The sequence below is a fragment of the Falco naumanni genome, chromosome 1 (assembly GCF_017639655.2).
Source record: "Falco naumanni isolate bFalNau1 chromosome 1, bFalNau1.pat, whole genome shotgun sequence".
NCBI lineage: Eukaryota > Metazoa > Chordata > Aves > Falconiformes > Falconidae > Falco > Falco naumanni.
Window position 1 is genome coordinate 107,154,447 of NC_054054.1, and position 22,548 is coordinate 107,176,994.

General features: G+C 62.8%; 2 protein-coding genes across 4 annotated transcripts in view; one reads left to right on the forward strand and one right to left on the reverse strand.

The window, feature by feature from the left end:
- HIC1 (HIC ZBTB transcriptional repressor 1) lies at window positions 1–4,628 on the forward strand. Its single transcript, XM_040615640.1, has 2 exons — window positions 1–289; window positions 1,038–4,628. The coding sequence occupies exons 1-2, from the start codon at window positions 238–240 to the stop codon at window positions 2,981–2,983; spliced, it is 1,998 nt and encodes a 665-aa protein (XP_040471574.1). The 5' UTR covers window positions 1–237; the 3' UTR covers window positions 2,984–4,628.
- A 316-nt stretch (window positions 4,629–4,944) lies between these two features.
- SMG6 (SMG6 nonsense mediated mRNA decay factor) overlaps window positions 4,945–22,548 on the reverse strand; it is a 118,194-nt gene continuing 100,590 nt past the window's right edge. For 2 of the 3 annotated variants that reach the window (XM_040615674.1, XM_040615654.1), the window contains exons 15-19: window positions 20,468–20,617; window positions 12,830–12,983; window positions 9,190–9,401; window positions 8,876–8,957; window positions 4,945–7,211 (exon numbers count right to left, since the gene is read on the reverse strand). In XM_040615674.1, the coding sequence (XP_040471608.1) occupies window positions 7,081–7,211; window positions 8,876–8,957; window positions 9,190–9,401; window positions 12,830–12,983; window positions 20,468–20,617 (729 nt within the window). In that variant the 3' untranslated portion in view covers window positions 4,945–7,080. The remainder of the gene's footprint in view (window positions 7,212–8,875; window positions 8,958–9,189; window positions 9,402–12,829; window positions 12,984–20,467; window positions 20,618–22,548) is intronic. The other variant, XM_040615665.1, reaches the window with a different exon arrangement.

Genomic DNA, 22,548 nt, shown 5'->3' on the forward strand with positions numbered 1-22,548 from the left:
GCGGCGCTGCTCGGAGTTCAGGCCGGGGTCAGGGGGAGTTCGCAGCCCGGGTTTCACCTCCGAGCTGGCGGCGTCGGGAACCCCGAGGAACCGTCGCTACTTCTTCCACCTCCTCCTCCTCCTCCTCCCGTTCCGTAGGACCGGCCGGGAGCGCGGGGTATGGAGGAACAGCAGCACCAGAAGAGGAGGAGGGTGGAGGGGAACAGCAACCGGCGGCGGCCCCCCCGGGGCTGAGCCATGAGAGTTCACCGAGACCTCGGCTGGTTGGCGGAGGCCACCGGGCGCCCAGGTAAACGGGGGGAGGGGGGGGCGCTAAAAAAATACGGGGAGGGGGGCAAACCCACCCCAAAAAGCAGCTCTGCCGGCGCTTGACTTTACCCACCTGGGCAGGGGGGAACCGGCACCGGAGCCGAGGCGGGGAGGGGAGGTCCTGCTGCCCCCCGCCCCGGGCTGTCCCCCCGCTCACCTCGCGGGGGGGGGGTGGGGGAGGAAACGGGGGCGGGGGGCGCCGGGGGGGGCACGGCCGGCCGCCTCCCGGGACGGGGATGCATAAGAGCCGGGAGGCGCGGCGGGGAGCCGGGGCAGCGGCGCTGCGCAGGTAACGGCAGGCGGCGGCCCCGGGGAGGGGGGGGGGCAGGCACAGGGGTACAGGGGCGGGGGGGCACCGGCCCGGTCCCCTCTAGCAGGTGGGCGCGGGGGGCCGGGGCGCCGGCGGGGCCGGGGCGCGGTGCTGGCGGCGGCGGCGGGTGATGTCACTTTCTCCAAAACCCTCCGGGGGTTTTCGCCCCCCTCCCACCCCCCCGGCCCGCCGCGAAGCGAGCCCCCATATAAGCGGTGGCACCGGCCAAGCAGCCGCGCAGAGCGGCCGGGATGCAGCGGCGTGAAGCGCTGGGGGCCGAGCCCCGACACCCCCCCCCCACCTCCCCCACGTGTGGGCTGAGTCCCCCGACGTGCGGCTGGAGCCCCCCACTCGTGGGCCGAAGGGCTGGGTGGGGGGGGCAGGTGGGGTGCCGCGCTGACGGGGCGGTGTGTTGCAGGGCGGCGGGCGAGGAGCGGGATGCTGGACGCCATGGAGGTGCCGAGCCACTCGCGGCAGCTGCTGCTGCAGCTGAACACGCAGCGCACCAAGGGCTTCCTGTGCGACGTGATCATCGTGGTGCAGAACGCGCTCTTCCGCGCGCACAAGAACATCCTGGCGGCCAGCAGCGCTTACCTCAAGTCGCTGGTGGTGCACGACAACCTGCTCAACCTGGACCATGAGATGGTGAGCCCCGGCATCTTTCGCCTCATCCTCGACTTCATCTACACCGGCCGCCTGGCTGAGTGCGAGCCGGGCAGCGAGCAGAGCCTGGGCGCCGTGCTGGCCGCCGCCAGCTACCTCCAGATCCCCGGCTTGGTGGCCCTTTGCAAGAAGAAGCTGAAACGCAGTGGCAAGTACTGCCACCTGCGCGGGGGCTATGCGCCCTACAAGCTGGGCCGGGGGCTGCGCGCCACCACGCCAGTCATCCAGGCCTGCTACTCGGGGACGCCGCGGCCCGTGGACCTGCCGCCCGTGGAGCCGGCGCCGCCGCTCAACACACAATGCGGGGAGCTGTACGCCTCGGCCGCCCAGGGCGCCCCGCTGCACCCCCATGGGCTGTGCCCCCCCGAGCGTCACTGCTCGCCGCCCTGCGGCCTCGACCTCTCCAAGAAGAGCCCCACCGGCCCCTCCACCCAGCTCCTGCCCACCGACCGCCTGCTGCCCGGCGAGCCCCGCGAGCCCTCGCTTCCCCCACGGCACGACAGCCCCCCCGTCAGCGCTGGCCTCCTGGCTGGCCACCCCGCCGCCTACAAGGACTCCCCGCCGGGCGGCGAGCCAGGGGGGCACCCCCATGTCCCCGACCCCTTCCGCAGCACGCCACCCTGCGCCGAGCCCCCGCTGCCCCGTGCTGACGGGCGCGAGCTGATGTACCGCTGGATGAAGCACGAGCCCCTGGGCCCCTACCTGGACGAGGGGGAGGCAGAGAAGGAGCTGGAGCGGGAGGAAAAGGCTGAGTCGCCGCCCACAGCGCCGCAGCCCCGCTACCCCAGCGTGGAAAGCAACGACCTGGAGCCCGATAACAGCACCAGCGAGGAGACGGGCAGCAGCGAGGGCCCCTCGCCCGGCGATGCACTGGACCGCTACTGCAACCACCTGGGCTACGAGCCGGAGAGCCTGGGCGACAACTTATACGTCTGCATCCCCTGTGGCAAGGGCTTCCCCAGCTCCGAACAGCTCAATGCCCACGTGGAGGCCCACAACGAAGAGGAGCTCTATCACAAGGCAGCGGCCGAGCAGGCCGTGCCCTTCCTGGACAAGGGTGGCCCGGGGCTGGGTGACATCCTGCGGCCCTACCGCTGCTCCTCCTGCGACAAGTCCTACAAGGACCCGGCCACGCTGCGGCAGCATGAGAAGACGCACTGGCTGACGCGCCCCTACCCCTGCACCATCTGCGGCAAGAAGTTCACGCAACGTGGCACCATGACCCGCCACATGCGCAGCCACCTCGGCCTCAAGCCCTTTGCCTGCGACGCCTGCGGGATGCGCTTCACCCGCCAGTACCGCCTGACCGAGCACATGCGCATCCATTCAGGCGAGAAGCCCTACGAGTGCCAGGTGTGCGGTGGGAAGTTCGCCCAGCAGCGCAACCTCATCAGCCACATGAAGATGCACGCGGCTGGCCCTGACGGCAAAGCCAAGCTGGACTTCCCCGACAGCGTCTACGCCATGGCCCGCCTCACCGCCGACCAGCTGGGGCTCAAGCAGGAGAAGGCGGCCGAGCTGCTCTCCCACACCTCGCACTTCCTCAGCGACCCCAAGGCCATGGAGAGCCTCTACCCACTGGCCAAGTTCACGGCTGAGCACCTGGGGCTGAGCCAGGACAAGGCGGCCGAGGTGCTGGCGCAGGCTCCGCACCTCCATGCCGAGGCTGCCCGGACCATAGAGCGATACTCGCCCCCCTAGCACCGGCCTGGCTGGGGGGCATGGGGGGCTGCCGGGCTCCCCTTGCTGCCCAGTGTGGAGCTGGGGGGGGGCGTGGCAAGAGGTGGTGGGTGCTCATCCCCCGGCGCTGCCGACGGCCCTGGAGAACTTGCTCGTAGCGGAAGGTCCCATGAGAGCTGCCCTGGGATGGCTGGACGGCGTGTCCCGCCACGAGCGCCCCGGCTTGCCCGGGAGAAGCTGGTAATTCAGGGACTGACCTCGCGGTGCAGCTGCCCCCCGGCCAGGGGGGCTGCCAGGGTGCCCCCCCATCCCGGCACGGGGCCGGGAGCGAAGCACAAGCTGTGAGGCTGGGCTGCGCCCCGAGGCTTTGGAGGACATGAGCCCGCTCCTTACCTCAGGCCTGTCCCCGGTGCTGCCCCCCGGGTGAGGGGATGCCCTTGGCAGCTGCCCAGTCACCCCAACCCCATGGTGGGAGCCACTGGTGCGTTGGGACCCGGACTGTGCCGCCTGGACCGCCGTGGGACCGTGAGTAGCTCATCCGTGGCAGCCGGAGCGATGCTTCTGAGCTGCTGTCCCCACCGAGAGCGGCAAGTGGGGCTGGGGGGTTGCGTGGTGGCCGGACCCCCCCCGGGGCCACGCTGGGAGCTCGGGGAAAGACTGACAGAGCAGGACGGTGGAGTCTGAGCGGCGGGCGCAGGGCAGCGGGGCGGGGGTCGTGTCCGTGCCACGGGGGGAGGCTGGGATATCTCGATGCTCCTCGCCCCGGAGCCAGCACTGACCTCCCGGCCTGAACCCCGTGGCCCGGGCAGCGGCACCCTGTTTTCAGGAGGTGGGGCAGGGTCTGTCACAGACTGAGCCCCTGGGCCCTGCCCCAGAGGCGCCTCGCCATCAGGGATGCCCGGGAAGCCCTGGGGGGTTCAGGGACCCGGTGGCTTCGCCCTCGGGTGGCCTCTTGCCTCGATTTTTTTTTTTTTTTTTTTTTTTTTTGGCCAAAGATACCCGTCCCCAGCGTGGCCAGGCCGGGCCAGGGAGTTCATGACAAAGACAAAGCAGTCTGGTTTGTCAGCTACGGGGCGGTGGGCAGGGGCTGCGGGAGGGGCTGGGGGCAGGGAGCCGAGGGAGGCATGGGGGCTGCCCTGGGCTGGGCTGTGGTGACCTGGGGCTGAGCCCCCCCGCTGGGGCACCCCCTGCCACCACCGCACCTCCTCTCCCGCCTTCTGCTCGGTGTGGGCAAAGCCCCCCCCCCCCCGCCCCGCCCCCCCCAGCCTGTGCCCTGACCCCTCTGCCTGGGGCTAATGTGAAGCTTCCCCCCTCCCTGAGCCCCCTCCTCTCCTTTGCACACGAGGCCCCCGGGGCAGCCGCCAGCAGCGACTGTCCCCGGCCTCGCCGCCACTGTGCCTTAGCCTGAGCTGGCCGCTCCTGCCCAGGTGCCCCCCTTGCCCCCCCGGCCTTGCCCGGGTCTCCCACCGGGGGTCCCCAGGGCTGGCAGCGTCCCTCCGGAGGGCTGCCGTGGGGCGAGCGGCAGCAGCACCCAAAGCACAGCTGGCAGCACCCAGCAGGGCCGCCGGCCCCCTCTGTATCACGTCCGATTTGTACACGGGCTCCTCGCCCCCCTTTTTTTTTTCTATAGTGGAAACCGAACGAGCAATAAAGTGACATTAACGTGCGTAGCCTCGCGTCCTTCTCTGGGGGTGGGTCCTGCCGGTGTGGGGTCGGTGCTGAGCAGGGCTGGGCGGTGACCCTGGTGGGCACAGGCTGGAGGGGGGACGATGGCTGCAAAGGGAGGGGAGGCGAGGGGCTTTGCGGTGCATCTGGTTTGCCCAGAGCCCCCTTGGCTGGGGGGGGGGCAGCAGCTGCAGGTGGGCCAGGGCTGCTGTCACGCTTGCGAGCACAAACATATCCTGCTGCCGTCCCTCCCCGGTGCCCTCTGTGCCCACCCCCTGACAGCAACTCGCTCGCCGATGGCAAATGAAACAACACGCTGCACAGACAAATGTTTAATACCAAAAATTATTAAGACCAATTTAACAAAATAGCCTGAACGTGGCCACCTCCCCGAGACATGGGCTCCCCGCGGGGGCTCGGGGCAGCAGCCTGGCACCGACGGCCCCAGGCACAAGGTGCTCAAGCCAGCGAGTCCCTGCTCCGCTTGCCATCGTGCCGGCCGGTCTGGTGGCAGCGAGACCTCTGTCCCACGGCTGAGCCTGTGGCATGGCACGAGGGGTCAGCCCCTGGCAGAGCTGCATGTCCCGCTGAGCTGGTGGTACCCCGGGAAAGAGCTTTGCAAAGCAGCCCTGGGGCAGCTCTGTTAGAAAACAAACATTTAAATACACCCTGCGGCGTGGAGAAGGCGAAGTCTATGTGCTGTGCACAGCCAGCGGCACTGCAGGCGGCTGCGGGCATCAAACCCGGGTGTGGGTGCTGTGCGTGCTGCGGCCCCAGGTGGACTCAGCCGTGGTGATGGCTCCGTGTGTCCTGCAGCAAGCACGGGCACCCCAAAGTCTCTGTCAAACCAGCTCTGCCCCACGGCACAGCCCCTCCTTCACGGCGCCCCGAGGCTCGGGGGCGTTCCAAGGGCACAGGTTAGCCAGCGCAACCCGCTCGTCTCCATCGCTGTGCTGGGCAGCCCCGCTGCGGCCCGACATCGCCGAGGCGCTGCCCCTGGCACTGGTCCTCGCTGTGAGCCAGGTGGCCAGCGCAGGGGTAACGCTGGGCTTCCTGATGCAGACACCGGGTCCGAGCCACCCACGCAGGAAAGGAAAACGCTGGGCTCCGTCCTGCTGCTTCCTCCGCCACCTCTGCCGCTTCCCTCCCACGGCCGCGGCGCCCCAGCAGGGACTGGGGGCGGTCTTGGGGTCACTCCCACCCTCTGCTCATGGGACTGGGACTTGCCAGAGCTCCAGGGGCGCCGGTTCATGGGTTAACGCTCCCTCTTAGCTTCTGTATCTGGCATGTTAACGGTGCTGGGGATGGGACACTTGGTGATGGGACAACATTGCGCGTGGGGGCTCAGCAACACCCCAACCAGCCCCTGGTGGGGTATGACCCAGTGACGAGGCAGCGGGGTCCCTTCATGGCTCCCTCCACAGCGAACGGGCGACTTGAGAGGGGACCCTTCCAGCCAGGCAAGCAGTGGGGGCCCGGCTGCTGCCCTGGCTCCCCCCAGCCCTGCCCGGCTGCGCAGCCACAGGCAGGAGCTGGATCCCACAAGCAAGAGGAGCCCGTGGCAACGTGAGGACACACGGACCTGCCAGCCAGCCAGTTCTCAGGGACCTGGAGAATTTTGTTAGCCTCATGCCGAGTCTTAGGTCAAAAAGGTAGTGGGGTGGGACTACGGGGTCTGGGGGAGGAGGGAAGGGGCAGGTAATGGCAGGGGAGCAGGACAGAAAGCAGCTGTGGGGGTGTTCAAAGCCTCCCCCCAACAAAGCAAGCAGGGCACACACCTAAAAACTAACCTCTACTGAACTCTGAAACGAAACTCCACAAGCAAACCCCGCACCAGGGAGAGGACAAGCACTGCTGCAAACAGCATCCCCTGCATGGGCCAGGCGCAGGCGGGGAGGGGGCCGGAGGCCTGGGGCTGCCTGGGCCACGGAGGGCGAACAGGCTGGGGCAGGAAGGAACCTGCCCTTGAAGTCCACGGCCTCCCCGAGGGGCACAAGCTAGATTAAGCAATCCCAAAGTCTGCGCTGGCACAGCCCCAGTCTCTGCCCTACCCAGCCTACAAACCCAAAGAGCCACTGCCGCGTGACTCGAGCTCTCTGCAACCAAGCAAACCAAGCAAAAGGCTGGTGATCCGGCACGGGGCTCACCCAAAGCTTCCCTGGCCAGCGGGGCTTGCCAGCTCCGCTCTGGCACTGCCCAAAGGCTGGTGGGACCCTCAGCGGCCCAGCCTCCACGTGAACCATCCACAGCAATGACCTTCCCAGCTGGTCTGCCCTCAGGGGAGGGCCCTTCGCAGCACGGCCGTTCTGGGGTGGGTTGAAGACGTGGCGTTTATTGTTCATGGTGGGCTGGAAGGCGGTGGCGGCGCGCGGTGAGGGCTGCCGCTGAAGCCGGTCTCCCACTGCAACAGGCTGCGTGACTCGCTCAGGGGCTGTCAGCCCCGATCGGCCCCCTCAGCCCTCCTGGGCCCACTTGAGGAAGGTGGGGATGTCCCGCACTGGCACGTTGCGGGTCAATGCTTTGACTCGCAGATTCCGGTCGTCCGTCAGCAAAACCACTTCCCTGAGCAAACGGATGGGATCGTCTGCAACAAGAGCAACGAGAGAGTGAGCGGTGCGAAGCTCAGGGCCCCCTGCTCTATGCCAGCCCTTGCACCCATCCCGCATCATGCTGTCCCCCCCCCCATGCCCCGCCACCCTCCGCAGGGTGCTGCGCCCCAGGCATGGCAGGGCCACCCGGCACCCCGGCAGCGCTCCCAGCTCCCTGCCAAGGCTTCCCGGCACGGCTTGGAGGCAGCACCTCATCTCGAAGGCTGCCTTCTCCCCGCCCTGTGCTGGCTGGGGGATGATTCGTGACCCCTGCCCACAGCCCTGGGGCCGGGAAGGCCGATCAGCCGTGCCAGGACGCTGCGCTGCCCACATGGCACGCGGTGCACCGTGCCGCAGGCAGGGAAGAGGAGGTCCTGCTGCCTGACCCAGGCCAGGAAGACGGCCTGCGACCCTGGCTCCAGCAGGAAGCTGGTGCTATTATTCTGGTGATCTCATTATAAGATCTAAAACCACCCCTTATTTTTTGTGAAGCTTTTTGGAGTCGCCACTGACACCGAGGCGTTTCTGGCTGGGGCTCAGACAGCCAGAAAGAGTTGAAGCCTGAGAAACAACCGAAGGGATCTTGCCCCCAGATGGATGAGCTGCCCCGCACGCAACGGGCCGGGCTGGGATGTGGGAGCCACGCTTATGTGTGTGCGAAGCAGGGGAAGCATATGGGGTATGTGTAAGCAGCTGGGTCCTGTGACCAGAGTACTGTTCCTATGAGCACAGGAAACACAGTGCCTCTGAGCCAGGACGGGAATGGAAAAAACAGAGTTTATGGGAGCCCAACATGGGCCCAGACTGGCTGCGCGGGGAGCGGCAGGACGAGGGGAAGGGGAGTGTGGCCAGGAACATGGGCTACAGTCACGGTGTCGGGGCAGATGATGGCGGGGTGAGTGTCCCGGCCAGCCCATGGCAGCAGGAAGGGGAGCAGAGGCTTGGCGGGAGGGTAGGCCTGGGGCCGATGGCTGCTGAAAGCGGGATCAGGAGGTTTTGTGCGGACACTTTAAGAAATGTGTAACAATAAACATCCTCTGCTCCGCGCTGGTGACGCGCCTCCTTGTTACAAACCAGAGGCTGTCAGCTTGTCAGGCCCCATTCCCCATAATCCACATGATTTCAAAATTCAGCATCATTTGCACATAAACATTTGGTGACGGTTTCTCTGTGAATCTGACAAGTTAAGCTGCTAAGAATTCACACTGACAAATGCGGGTTGATTTCTTGGGCAGCTGCTGATGCGATTCCCATCCCCACCGCCCTGGCAAAAGCCTGGGGGCTGTCTGGTCCCAGTACATGTGGCCGATGCCAACTGGGCTCCAGCAGAGGAAAGGGCTCTGGACAGGAGGCATCAGGGCTCGCAGGGAGGAGGCTCTTTGGGCCCTTCGTCACTGCTGCCAGCACCACAAAATGTGTCTGTGGACATCGACGGTGGGCTTCTCACAGCCTGGGGCATCCCCAGAGCGCAGTGAGGTGCACATTTGGCAATGCAGTGGGAGGGCCACAGCCTGGGGCTGACTGGAGGCAGGAGGTGGCACCTTGGTGTTGAAAGAGGCAAAATGTGGGAGAGATTGGTTCCAAGGGCTGTGAAAAAGAAACGAGAAGAGTCTGTGGAATGCGACAGAGAAGGGACAAAGAGGACGTGAGGATGTTCTACCTTTGTTGGAGGGCATGAAATCCTTGGCCTTGTCGTTGCAATAGTGGAGGCAGCAGGACAGAATCAGATCGTCATTGTTTCCCTGGAAGAGAAGGGCAATGTTACCCTTGGCACGAAAAAACCTGCAACCCCACCAGCCTGATTTCTGCACTGCCTTGAAACACCCTGCCGCCGCTCAGCAGAGAGCAGGGCCACTCCAAGCCGAAACACACGCAGCCCGCAGGAGCCTGCCCAGCTCTCTGCAGAGGGGGTGGCAAAGAGCCTCCAGCCCTCGGCAGCGCTGCCTCCCCGTCTGGGATGCCCATGCCCCTCACCTGCTGGCCAGTGGTGTCTTCGCTGCGGAAGGAGATGGACTCCAGCTCGTTGCCTCGGCTGGTCAGAGCCCTCAAGCAGTTGTCCCGGCTCTCAAATCGTTCCTCCAGGAACTCGATGGACTTCCTGGCTCTCTCCTGCACTTGGCGGGCATAGCCTGCAGCCCGGTGCTCCATCTCAGGGCCCTTGGCCAGGCCGTCCAGCTCGTTTATCACTTAAAACAGGAAGAGGAGGTACAGTTACTATGGGACAAGGTGCTCCCATGACCTGCTGCTGGAGCACGCAAATTGCCAAGGCCTCAGGGCCGGGGCACTGGGAGCTGGCTCAGGAAATCTGGGTTCAGCTGCCACAGCGTCCCTGTACTCCTGGACTTGGCTGTGGGTCTGGAAAAGATTTGCTGCCTTCTACCTCTGCCGGTCACCTGGCTTGGCCCTGAAAGTGCAGGCACCTCGCCCCTGCAGGGTGGGTTAATGCTCCCTAAGGGCACCTTGCTCTGCTCTGTGAAACGCTGGGAGCATCCCTGTGCCCACCGCTTCACGCTCCTGCATCACGACCAACAGCACATCCACATGTGTCCCAGGCTGTCAGAAAGCCACGGCCTCTTGCAGCCTGCTCCTTCGCCTCCGAGCGCAGCAATGGCCAGCAGCACCGTGCCTCCTGCCCCGCACTGCACCGCCTGGCTCTGCACCTCTGGGCTCCCTGTGCTTATTCAGACACGAAAGCTGCTGCCCGCCTGCCACAGCACCACACGTGGGAACAGGGTCACGCATGGGAGCAGGCAGTTCCCACCCGGTCACTGCTTCCAGTGCAAGCCCTGCCCTATTTTCCCACCTGAAGCGGCTGTCCCAGGCTCCCGGCAGGGGACACACACTCTCCAACACCTCACCCATCTGGGATGCATATCTGCCCTGACACACGCTGCTTGAGCCTGGGATCAGGCGGATTCCCAGCCCGTTTGCCTTAACTGGAGCCTGTCAAGCCTTGGAGCCTCCTGTACCGCTGCCAAGCGGCCGGGAACCCCAGCCGCTCCAGCCCCCAGTGCCCAGCAGAAGCTCGAGGGATCCCAGCAGAGCTCCAGGAGGGACCCACCCTCCGGCGCTGGGGCTGCTGGAAGAGCTGCTCTCTTGCAGAAGGAGCGTGCGTTTGCGAGCAAGATGCCGCCGAGGCTGCTCGCGGCGAGGCCGGGCACACAAGCGTGCGGCCAGATGTGCACACGAGCGTCCTTGCCTGCGATGGCGTACGGGGCTGCGTGTGCGCGAGGCCGGGCGCGCGAGAGAGCTGGTGTGCACGTGTGCGCGAGGGAGCCTCTGTGCGCACAGTGTGTGTTTTAGCCATGGCTTCATTTCTGAAGATTGTTTCCGAGCCTGGAGCCAAGTCCTGAGTTCAAGTGGGAACTATGCATTCCTTGGGGGTTCGGGGAGAGAGCTCGGGGTCTGAGGCCTCTCCCCAGTGCTGTGAATCACTGCCCGGGGAGCCTGCGTGATCGCTCTGTTCCATGGTGAGACTGGCACTCACTGTCTGGGTATTCAAATTAAAGCTGCATGGAGCTGCTTTGCTCTTCGCTGGCCGGCGACTCTTCTTGCTACCGACCTGATGCTGCCATTTCCACACAATGCACGGCTGGGCCCGGGGTGGGGGGAGCCGTGCAAGAACGGAACATCAAACAGGAAAAGCTGGTATTCCCTCCCGAAATCCGCCTTCCTGCTTCCAAGCTAAACAGGCTTCAAAGGGGAGGCTTGTTTGTGCTTCTGCACCAGGCCTGGCTTCTCCATGGCGGGGTCAGCTTCAAGGAGCACGGAGCAGGTTAAAGAGCAAGAGAAACAAACCCAAGGAGAAGCTGCGAGCTTAACCCCTTGCTGCATCCCCAGGATGAGCGGAGTGCCCCGTGCCAGGGGAAGGGCACCACGTATCGCTGCTCTGGTGATGGGGCATGGCACCAAAGCCTGCCCCCAGCAGACACATGCCCCCGGCTCACCCCGGGAGGCACGTTCCTCCTGCCTGCACCCAGGTCTCAGCACTGATGGCTTTCCTGGGGGATGAGAGGGAATCTGACCAACACTCGGCAAGGACAGGGAATCACTGGCTTCAGGGTGCTTCAGCAGTGGGAAGGGAGGCTCATGGCAGGCAGCGGGATGTTACTCTGCCCCCACTATGATGGGCTGTGCAGGGAGGCAGCAGGGCAGGAGCGCACTGAAGGTGCTCAGTCGCTGCTGCTCCTTCTGTCCCTGGCAGGGCAGGGCAGGGCAGGGCACGCCAGGCTCCTTTGGCAGGTGGAGGGCAGCGGCATCTTGGACAAGGACAGGACCAGGGTTTTCAGCTCTCCCGTAACTGCTCTGCCCCTGGTTGGGGTTCCACGCAGCAGCCTCGTGCAGCCAAGCAGCCTCAGGACGCTGCCCTGCAGTGGGAGGCAGGGCCATGGCTCCAGGGCAGATCCCAGCGCTCTCAGGTGTTAATCCACTCCACAGCCCCCAGGGCTGCCCAGGCCCTGCCGGTGCTGCCGGCTTCCTTCCCTTTGCTTCCACACAAAGCCCTGGCACTTCGGTGCCAAGCCACGGAGCTCCTTGGCAGCTCCTGTGCTGAGCTGGGCAGGCGGCCAGCCCTGCTCCCCCCAGCCAGGGGTCCTGTCCCCAGCTAGGGACCCCTCCTGAACTAGGCTGTTCACCTTGCAGGGAAGGGTGGCAGCTGGATGTTGGCTCTGGGGCAAGCAGAGCAGTCTGCCGGACACTGGGAGTTGAGGAGGAAGCCCCACAATGGCTTGGAGGGCAGGTACCCCGCGTGCCGCAGGCCAGGAGTCGGCACAAGCATACACCTCGCTGCCTGGACGCTGGAGATGCTCACGGGGCAGAGCTGCCCCCAGCATCCCGGGGCTGCGGCAGAGACAGGGCAGGCTGTGGGCTCTGTGAGGCTTGGTCCTGCTCCTACTCCAGTCTCTCCTGCAGCCCTCAGGGATCCTCTGAATGCCAGGCTGGCACCAGGATGCACCGGGCGCTGGAGTGACACTGGCCGGAGGAGCACTACCTCCAGCACAGAGCGTGATCAAACAATCAGAGCAAAGGCATCTAACCAAATCCTCCCGCCACCCTGGGAGACCACCCAGCAGCACAGCCGTTATCTGCCAGGGTGAGTGTTTACCAATAACGGGAACCAGCTTGCTGTTTTACTGCGAGCTTTATAAGGATAAAAAGAAGGGCTGGGCTTGAGCAGCTCTGAGACGCTGGGACACAGGCCGGCCATTTGCTCAGGCTGCCTAAGCCCCAGCTCAGCTGGGATAAGCTATCTGCTCTGATTGTTTAACAGTTCCTCCTCCTTGCTCCCTCCAAAATTCCCTCCAAATCCCATTTAACACCCACCCAGCTCTCCCAGCCCCTGGCACCCCCAAATGCCCCAGGAGGAGGGGAGTTTGCTGAGCACCGTGGGCAGAAAGCTGGCAGGAGGGGAGAAGAGTGATCACAGGCCAAAGGAACGTTGGCCGTGGCTGGGACAAGACAGGACAGGATGGAAGCCAGCCCCATGGCACAAGGTCGGCTCCAGACCACACAGGCGCTGCGGGCACAGGGGGCACAGAGAAAGGGAGCTGGGATGGAGGGACAGCCCATGCTGGGGGCAAGGGGAAGCCCCCGCCGCAGCACTGGCCCTACTCACCGATCAGGGGCACCACCAGGATGAACTTCCTGCAGTTCAGCAGCGTTATCAAGCTGCTGAGGTGGTCGATGAAACCGTTGGTGTCCGGGACCAGGAAGACAGGTCTGATCTCCAGCTCCATCTGCCTCATTTGACTCTGGTCTTTCAGCACAGCCTGGAGGAGAAGGACACATGATGAGTGAGTAGCACGTCAGTCCTACGACCTGCGGACCCTAAGAGCAGAAGCTAAGCCTGGCTGGCATGCACGCCTCACCCAGCAAGGGCATCGTGTGAAGGAGACTGGCAAGAGGCTGCATCCATCCCACCTGCACACCTCAAACACCAACTCTTGGACCTCCATAGCACATGTGAGTGGGATGGCAGAAGCCTCCAAGACAGCACTCTCCTAGGAAGACAGCCCAGTTCAGGCACTGGGGGGTACTGGGACCAGCCTTGAAAATGAAGGTGTTTTGGGAATTGTCCCATTTGTGGGACTGGCAGATGCCAGGACTATCTGAACCAGTGCCAAGAGACTGAGGCTGATAGAGAACAGCAGGGAGAAAGGGGGGCTGGAGGATGGGGGTTCTGGGGCTCCACATGGAAACAGCTTAAGGTGACAAGAGCCAAAACAAACTGGTTTGGGACACACAAGCCCTGCCAACAGCATCCCAACACAGGAACCCTGAGCAGGCAGCCAGAAGGGAGGTCTGTGGGGCAGGGATGCTTGGCTGAGTACCTCACTGGCTGTCCCACCAGCTCCTACATATGCCTTGCCTTTTCCGACTCCATCCAGCTGGGAAACCAGGTGGGTTCCAGCCCTGAAAACACACAGCACTGTCCTTGGCTGATGCCTTTGCACTCACCGGAGACCAGAGGTGCTCACCCTCACATGGGGGGGGTCTTCTGGGTCTCCCTAGCAACCCTCTGGGGCTGCACCTGGATGTCTGGACAATGCCAATTGCCCAAATGGGACCCAAGAGCTCACATATTACTTCAACGCTATCGAAGGACTTGGGCTCTTTAGTAAGTCACAGGCTTAAAAAACTCAGGATGCTATTCTAGTGCTTCCTCTGCTTAAAAATAGCTTCCCTGGACTTGCTGATGTTTGTTGCCTCTAATAGGAACCGGTCACCCACGGAGCAGAGCGGCACTGCTGTGGAACACATCCACCATGCAAACCCTTGTGAGACTGGGCTTGCACCCACAAGATGTGCCCTGGGGACGTGAAGCAACTCTGGATCCTGTTCTGCCCAACATTACAGTGAGCTCCCCTTGCCCAGGGTGAGGATCTGAACCCTCCCGCAGTCATGCCAAAGCCTCGGAGGCGCCCTGGAACGACAAGCTGCACGGGCCAGCAGTGGCCATGGAAAGAAGTGGTTTTTAATCCATTTCCAAGTGTTGTCATCTGGCTTTAAATCAAGGCGGCTTGATGCTGCCACCTCCCACAAGTATCTCCAGGCCAGGCAGCAACCATAACCTCACCACGTGTCTCCCACCCTCCTTCTGGCAGCGCAGGGCCTGGGGCCACAGCTCCCATCGACTCCGAGGGGCGATGGGCAGAGCGGGGAGCGTGCCAGGTTCTGCCTGCTGCGTGGAGATACGCCACCCGCATCGCACAGGGGCAGCTGCGATGGCACCAATGTCCCCATACAGATGTTGCCATGGGCAGCCACACGCCACATGCCTGCCTGCGCCCTGCCTTCACCCAGGGAGGTGCTGGCACTTCCCGGTGGCACGAGAAGAGCTGCAGCTGGGGACAAGCTGGAGTCACCTCCAGCATGGTGCTGCCGCTGCCTGCTTGCTGTAAGGAGAGCAGCAGGTGGGGTCTCTCCCCAGGGTTTTGGGGTGCAGGAGGAGACACTTGTCCCTGGGAGGATGACAAGCTCAGCCCCTGCTGAGCTCCACCTGCCATGGAGAGACAGAGGAGGGCCCGGCTGACCAAGGCAGAGACCCAGAGCAAAGCACCATGTCCTCTGAACAGCAGCCAAAGAGGCTGATGGACCTGAACCAGCAGGAAGGGGATGAAGAAACCATGTGGCCTCTGATGGGCGACGACAGACCCCTGCCTGCACCCCAGTACGGCTCCCTGACCCTGGGGCTTGCCCTGGCCGGTGAGAGCAATCTCAGGAGCACGGCGTGAGCACGAGGCTCACCTACCCCTCCAGCCAGGGGCACGGGGGTGACGGCGGCGGGGGGCAGTACCCTCGTGTGTGGCATTTGCCCCAGCGGCTTTTGCAGCCCGTACCCAGCCAATTCCTGGCAGCGGTGAGCAACGCCTGTGCCGGCCGTCACGTCCCATTCCGCTCTCCGGGCCGCCCGGTGAGAGAAGGACACAGGATGCGCCGGGAGTGAAAGAGCGAGGTCGGCGGGGAGCGTGCCAAGTCCCCGCGCACAGCTCCGGGCCGCTCGGGGAGCCAGAGGGAAACTCGCCTTTGCAGAGTTCAGAGGCCGGCAGCGAGATTTATTTTTGTTTGTGTGAGTAAAAGGCTGCAGAAGCCTCCGGCCAAGGGGTTTTGGGGGAGAGAGGAGTGGCCTGTGATTCATGCGGAGGCTGGCTGGCCCCTCGCCAGAGATGAAAGGGAGCCCATGTGCGGGGAACCGGGAGGCGAGTGCGGTGTTAACCCTTCTGCCGGTGCGTGGGGCACGGTCCTGTGGGGAGGACCGAGAGCGTGGGGGATGCGGATTGGGATGCCCACATCTGGGGCCTGGCTTCTGTGCCACCACCACGGCCAGGAACGAGCTGCTGGTCCCGCTGTGCCTCAGTTTCCCCAATGTGAGGACTGGGAGACGGTGGCCCACATGCCCTGGAGTCTGAAGAAGACCCTGGGGAGAGCGGCGCGGTTCAAACTGCAGAGGTACAGCCTCAATGGCCCAGGTGCTTTAGGATGGCCACATTTTAGCCTTGTCTTATTGGGGTTAAACACACTGCATGGCTTGGTGGCACTGCTGGAGGTGGCAGGGGACCTCTGAGGCCGGGGGGGTCCCTGCTCCCCCCAGGGTCAGGCAGCCTCCCCTCTCCTGCCTCCTGCACCCTCACACTGCAGCCATCAGAGCTGCTCCCACCTGCAGCCCTCTGTCCGTCCTGCTGCTCCGGCCAGGGGGGCTTCTCCCTGGAGCTGGGGCTTCTCCCTGGACCTGGGGCTTTTCCCTGGAGCTGGGGCTTGTCCCAGGAGCTGGGGCTTCTCCCTGGAGCTGGGGCTTGTCCCAGGAGCTGGGGCTTCTCCCTGGAGCTCGGGCTTGTCCCAGGAGCTGGGGCTTCTCCCAGGAGCTAGGGCTTGTCCCAGGAGCTGGGGCTTGTCCCAGGAGCTGGGGCTTCTCCCTGGAGCTCGGGCTTCTCCCTGGAGCTGGGGCTTGTCCCAGGAGCTGGGCCGGAGCCGGAGGTGGCTCCCCCGGCTGCCCCAGCTGGTGGCAGCACTGAGAGCAGACACTCCGGCACACACGGTCCCCAATTCCCAGCTCATCCATCAGCTGGGATCACCTGGGGGATTCCTCGGAAGCCGATGCCCGGCTGAGGGCTTCCAGTGGGCACAGGGGACCAGTGCCCCCAGAGCCAGGCCAGCCGGTGGTACCTTCTGCGGAGTGCCAGGGGGGACACCTGAGGGTCCCACCACAAGCACAGGAGAGGAGGACGCTCCGCACACGGACCCCAGGGCTCCTCTGCCCCTGGTGCCGGGCTAGCAGAGAGGCCTGGAGCCGAAGCTCAGCAGAGGTGAGTGCCCCGCTGCCTTCGGGATGGGTCACATGGGGTTACACCTCTCTGCCAGGACGGATGGGCCGTCACCATCCTGCCACCACTTCTGCTGCCCCGACCCGCTCTCCAACCGCGGGGACACCCGGCGCCGCTGCCCCTTCCAGCCCCGCGTGCTCCGCGGGAATCGGAGGCGGATTTTCCAGGGCTGAGAACAATGCCTCTGTAGTCTCCTGCTCGAGGGCTTCCTCCTCCCAAGGCTCGTCTTCCTCAGGAGTAAACGTGCCCCGTGCCTGGTAGCAAAGCGGGGCCGCCGCCGTGGTGGAGCCGCCGTGGGTGGGTGTGCATCTTCCGCAGCCAGCAGGCACCCGCTCCCAGGCAGGTGCGTGTCGGCGCGTGTGCACCCGCGGCATTGTTCCTGCGCGCCGAGGAGAGCGTGAATGGGATACGGCTATATTTAGCCACTTACTCACACTACCGCCACAAAGGAGCGGCTGCATCTTAAGGGGGCGGCCGTTCCGTGGGCTCAGAAGGGACAGGAGAGCGGCTATTTTGGGAAGACATGTCATAATTGGCCGCCCCGGTTAAGCTGCTTCTGTAATGCTGAGCAAAACAATAGCAGCATCCAGAGGAAGAGCCTGTTATGTTTCAGGTGGGATGTTTTCAACCGGTCAGGAAACCCGACCGCTCCCAGCGCACAGCAGCGGCACAAAGGACAGGGGACGCCGAACAGCATGGACCAAGGGCCTGGCCAAGCAGCGGGGGTGGCTGGGAGCAGGCGGCAGGACCCGGGGCCGGCAGGGGACAGCTTTGCCCGAGAACGCTGCCTGCCCCGGCAGCGCCACTGCTGCCTCCCCTTGTCCACCTGCCTGCCTGGCCTCTCATCTCTCCAAATACCTGGACAGCACCCAGGTACGTGCCTGGTCTTTCACCTCGCCCCAATGCATCGCTGCTGTCACCAGGCTGCGACATGGGGCTGGCAGGCGGTTCTGTCCCCATCTGGGCAAGTGGTGAGGGCAGCGGCAGGCTGGCAGTGGAGCCAGGGAGCAGCAGCCAACTCGTAAGCCAGGGCCAGGCAGCAAAGGGCTGCCTCCAAGCAACCAGGGCTGCCCAGGGAGACGAGACTATGACCTATCCCTGCTCTGGCCTATCTCTACCCCCTCCCCAGAGTGAAGGTTTTGGGGTCCAAGCTCGTGAATGGAGCTGAGCGCTCCTCTTCCCTCTACAGCTGGTGCTGGCCAAGGGCCACCCCTGTTTGCCATTTACCCTGCCTGGACCTGGGCTCCCCCAGCAGCTGGAGCCACAGTCCCACACACCCCCGGCTAGGGCAGGGTCTGAAGGAGCACGGTAAAGCCCAAACCTCCTCCCGGAGGTGTAAATGTGACCCCGGCAGGGGAGCTGCAGCGGGGACCCGCAGGGCTGCCCTGCCAGGCGATGCCAGGCAGGTAAGCAGCAGCAGTGAACCTGGGACAAGTGTTGGGTGGATGATCTCCATTAGCAGCAGAGCTGGGCTGTGAGAGATGGATGGGGAGGATGCCAAAGGCAAGGATAGGGCAAGAAAACCTGCCGGGGAGAAGGCAGTGCACTTAGCTGCAAGAAGCGCCACGCTGTAAGTTGCAGGTGAGGCTGTGACACAACGCTCCCCTTGGGTGCAAAAAGAAAATGGATGGCCAAGAGATGAGGGCTTTGCCCCGCACTCTGTGTCCCTGCACACACCAGCCCAGATTCTACAGTAGGCAGCCACAGCACCTGGGCTCTCTGGACCCGAGTCCCCACCCCGTGCACATGGCCGTGCACAGAGAGCTGAGGCTCTCAGCTGTGCTGAGACAGGAGCCGCGTCTGCTGGACTCGGATGAATATGTGGAGCTGTGGCTTGTCCCCAGGACAGTGAAAGGGGGACTCAGAGAGCAGCTGATGCGTGAACTCCCTAGGTGAGCGACGAACAAGAGAAACAGGATGTAACAGGGAATGCAGAAGGTTCCCAGGTCCCAGGAAACACAAAATCTTATGGGATGATCAGGAAGGTTAAGGATCACAGGCCAAGAGTGGGAAAGTGGAGGCGGTGGATGCTGAGCTGGCTCTGACCTGGCCTCCCCAGGCAGCACTTTCCACCTGAGCTCCTCCGCCTCTCCAGCTCCGGCTGCGTGGTCACTACCAGGGCAGGGAGAGGACCGGGGCAAGCACACGTGTTCTGCTCCGGGCTGTTCCCAGCTAGCTATGGACTGGATGACTTTACCGAAGCCCCAAGGACTTCTCCTCCACCCTGCGCCTTCAGACTCCAACTGCACCTCAGCTCTCAGCTGTGCAGCCCCTGAAGCTGCCCACACCCTCGTTCTGACCTCTCTCTGCCTGCGAGCATCAGCCCCAGCACGGCTGGGGAGGAAGGGAGGAGCACGCCAGGGGGAGAAAGCCCCTGACAGCATCAGGCAGCCCCCACTCTCCCCGCAGAATGGGCAGCGGCCATTCCGGGGGGCCCTGCTGCAGCTGGGCTAGTCGCCGGGGCCGGGATCTGCTGCACGCTGCCCTCCCTGAACATGTGCAGTTCCTGTTTGCTGTGTCTGTACAAGGCAGTGGGAAGTGGGGAATTTACTTACACCTCCCGCTTAACAACCCTGGGAGGCTGGAAGGCTTCAGGCCGCTTTAATTTACAGCCCATCTCTCCAATCTCTCACTCGTTCGCTGCTGCTTTCTTCCTCCTCGTATTAATGCGACCCAGGTACCTGCCAACAATAATGGACTTGCTTGCGGGGGCGGCCCCTCCCTCCCGGCACAACTTCTACCTTCGCCTTGATATGAATTGCTCCGAATTCAAATGAAAAAGAAAAAAGGCAAAAATCTGAAAGGTTGGGGTGGGTTTGGAAAAGCGAAGCGCAGTGGTTCTGGGCCCGGCGCCAGTAGCCGGAGGGTACACATGTGCACGCTCTCCCAGTAGGGCCTTCAGCAGCCCTGTTTTACAACCACCTCGGCACACACTGCAGAGTTCACGCATATGGCCAGACAGATGTGTCTGGCTTACGTTCAAGGCTGGAAAATGAAGAATTATGGAAGTGAAGGGCCCTGGGCATTAGAGAGGGCGGAGGTGAGGGGGAGGGGAGCCAGGGAGAATTTTTCCTCTGCTGAGAAATCCTCATCTGGGCTGAGAGGCTGGAGGAAGAGGGGTTGCGAGCAACAAGGCAGCCAACAGCCATGCATGTAAGATTGCTCTTAAAGCAACAGTGTGCATCGCCAGGCGTCTGCTCCCAGTCCAACCAGCTTAGTTCATCAGCTCCCACTGGGGAACATGCTCAGATCAGGCCAAGGCCATGCCAGGATCACCTGTATCCCGTCTGTTTGTCCCCATAATGATGGCAACGATGGCAATGCTTTGCAAGTGGCACTCTGGCTGCAGCAGCCGTTTGCAGACTATTTTTCCTGCCGCTGGCTCCTGCCTGAACTCTGCTGTTCATGTCCCACCCTCTCCCCCGTCTGCCTGTGCCCCGCTGCGCAGGAAAGGCGATTTCTCGCCGAACCTCACTGCCACGGAGCCTCTGCCCTGGGTGGGAGACAGCTTGCTGCCTGGCACACGCCGCACTACAGCCATCAGCTGAAGCACTCCCCTGCCAGGACTCCTGGGTGTGCTGGCAGCTCCGCAGAGAAGCTGTGTCTGGCTTCACAAGGGTCCCAGGAGCCCCTGAAACATTAATCTCAGGGCCTGGGAGGGCAGGTCTTACCCTGGGTGGGACAGCAATACCGATTTGGCCTTTCCAAAGGGCCAGAGCTAAGCTTGCTGCTGGGTTTCATGGAGGCAGCACAGGGCACCTACACCCAGGAAGCACAGGGTGCTCCAGCACATCCCAAGAGGCCACTGGTCCTGAAGCATGGCAGCGAAACAGCTGCGCACCACTGGCACCATGAGGCAGGATCAGCCCATGTACCAAAGCAAAGCAGCTCCTCAGCCAACTTGGGCACTGCAGTTGCACAGAGCGTCCTACCTGAATCTTGTCTTGACGACGCTGCTGCTCAGCTACTTTCCTGGCCAGGGCTTGCTTCTTGGCTCTCAGCTCCTTGATGTCCATCTCTCCTCCACTGCCTTCAGCCTCAGAATCATCTTCAAATGCTTCAATCCTCACATCGTCTTCCTTCTTCCGAGAAAATGCAGAAAGACAAAAAAAAACAGGAGAGAAGCATTGTAAGGGATGCTGGTGACAGGGACCATGCTTGTTCTGCCCTCCCCCCTTCCAGCAGACAAACCCCTGCCAGCCATGGTCTACCACCACTTGCTGATGGGCAACTGACTACTTCTGAACATTCAAAAGAAGCAAACAAAATAAATAAATAGTAAACATCCAGGAAATTACAAGGTGAGACAGGAGGTAACGGTGCAGGGAAGGCAGCGACCAGGCAGGGCAGGGGCAGCCCTGCATAAAGCTCTCTTCTAAAATCAAACCCTCTTCCTCACCTTGGGAAACTTCCCACAGCCTTGGGTGAGTCACTGATATTTTATAGGCTTCAGTTCTGTAAAACTATTGGCATTTTCCTGTCTCTTAGCTTTGCTCGGCTGTTTAGGCTGCACAATCCTTGGAGCAAACGCTGCTTCTCCCCACCTGCCTGCACTGGGGCTGTACAACGCTGCTCTAACCCTGCTGCCTCAGCTGAAGCTAGGCACACGAGCTGATCTTCTGGTCAGGAAACCTGGATCCATGAACCCAGGAGACCAAAGAGCCTGTTCCCCTTCTCCGTTTTGATCTCTGAATAGGCCAGAGAGATTCCTGCACCCACCCCAAACCTTCCAGGTGGGCTGGAACAGATGTTTTAGGAGGAGACACTCAATCTTGACTTTAAAGCTCCACATGATGGAGAATCCACTGCTTCTTGAGGTCAGTCATTTCAACGGTTAATTACTTCCTCTGTTAACATTCGCATCCTACTTCTAGTCTGCCTTTGCCATGCTCCTGCTGGCCAGGAACCTTGTCTTTGCTGAACTGAAGTGTCCCTGGTTCTCCAACCTCCTGCTTGCATAGGCGCTTTTGGACCATGTTGCATCTTCACCCTCTCCTAGAGACCCTTCCCTGGGTCTCTAGACCAGAAGATCTGCAGACCCTTGAACTGGAGAGGCCAGAATGAGCCACGCTGTTCCCACCCCAGGCGAAGGCTGCGCTGCCCTTTCCCTATGCACCCAAACCCCTGGGACACAGGAGAGGGCAGGAGGTGATGGCCGGTATGCAACTGAGCATCAACCACAACCCAGTTCCACCCCAGCTTCGCTGCTCTCCCCAGCGGCTCCCTGCCCAAAGGAGGGACCACAAGTCCCTGTTCCTCAGCAAGTGCCCACCAGCAGCTGCCGGCCCAGCCGTGCTGCCCGGGAGCTCAGCTCCGCCACTGCTGCTGACACCCCCCTTGCCTTGCCCAGCCTCTCTTGCTCCCCAGTGCAGTGACCACAGGCTTTCCCGAGCCCTGCCATTACCCATCTCCCCTTCTCTGTGCAAAAGCCAAGGGTTGTGATGGGGCTGGGAAATGTTCCCAGGTGGCAACCAAGCAGAAAAACCTGCTCTGAGCTCTCAGAGTGCTGCAGGGGATGGATCCCGCACAAAAGGATTCCCCAGAGGGATATGAGCACTGCTATGCTCCCTGCCCTGTGCAGGCTGCCACGACATGTGTCAGCAGGAGGGACTCGGGCAGGAGCTCACAGTCTTAATTTAAAACAATTCCAGCACTGCACAGTCACATTCTCAATCAATTCACCCAGCCGGCACACCCGCCTGGCCACAGAACCACGTCCTCTTCTCTCCTTGTGACTTTTAGCCATGGGAAGGAGGAAGACGGAGCCCTCGGGCTTACTTCCCTTTGCCGGGACAGCCTGGACCACAGGGGATGGGAAGATGCTGCCAAAGGGACAGCGTCGCGCAAGGGCTTCAGGGAAAAGTGTGTGTCAGATGCTGATCTGCTGCGGTGGGTCGGGATCTGCTTGCCCTGGCTGATGGTGGTCATGCTGGTAAGCTGGAAGCTTCCCTGCGATCACAGACCAAGGAGGAAGCTCCCGGGTTGTGCAATGAGCTCACGCAGAGGTTCCCAC

Coding starts and splice junctions, on each gene's coding strand:
- HIC1 (XM_040615640.1), top strand. CDS start 238: ATGAGAGTTCACCGAGACCTCGGCTGGTTGGCGGAGGCCACCGGGCGC. Junction 290..1,037: donor GGAGGCCACCGGGCGCCCAG/GTAAACGGGGGG, acceptor GGTGTGTTGCAG/GGCGGCGGGCGAGGAGCGGG.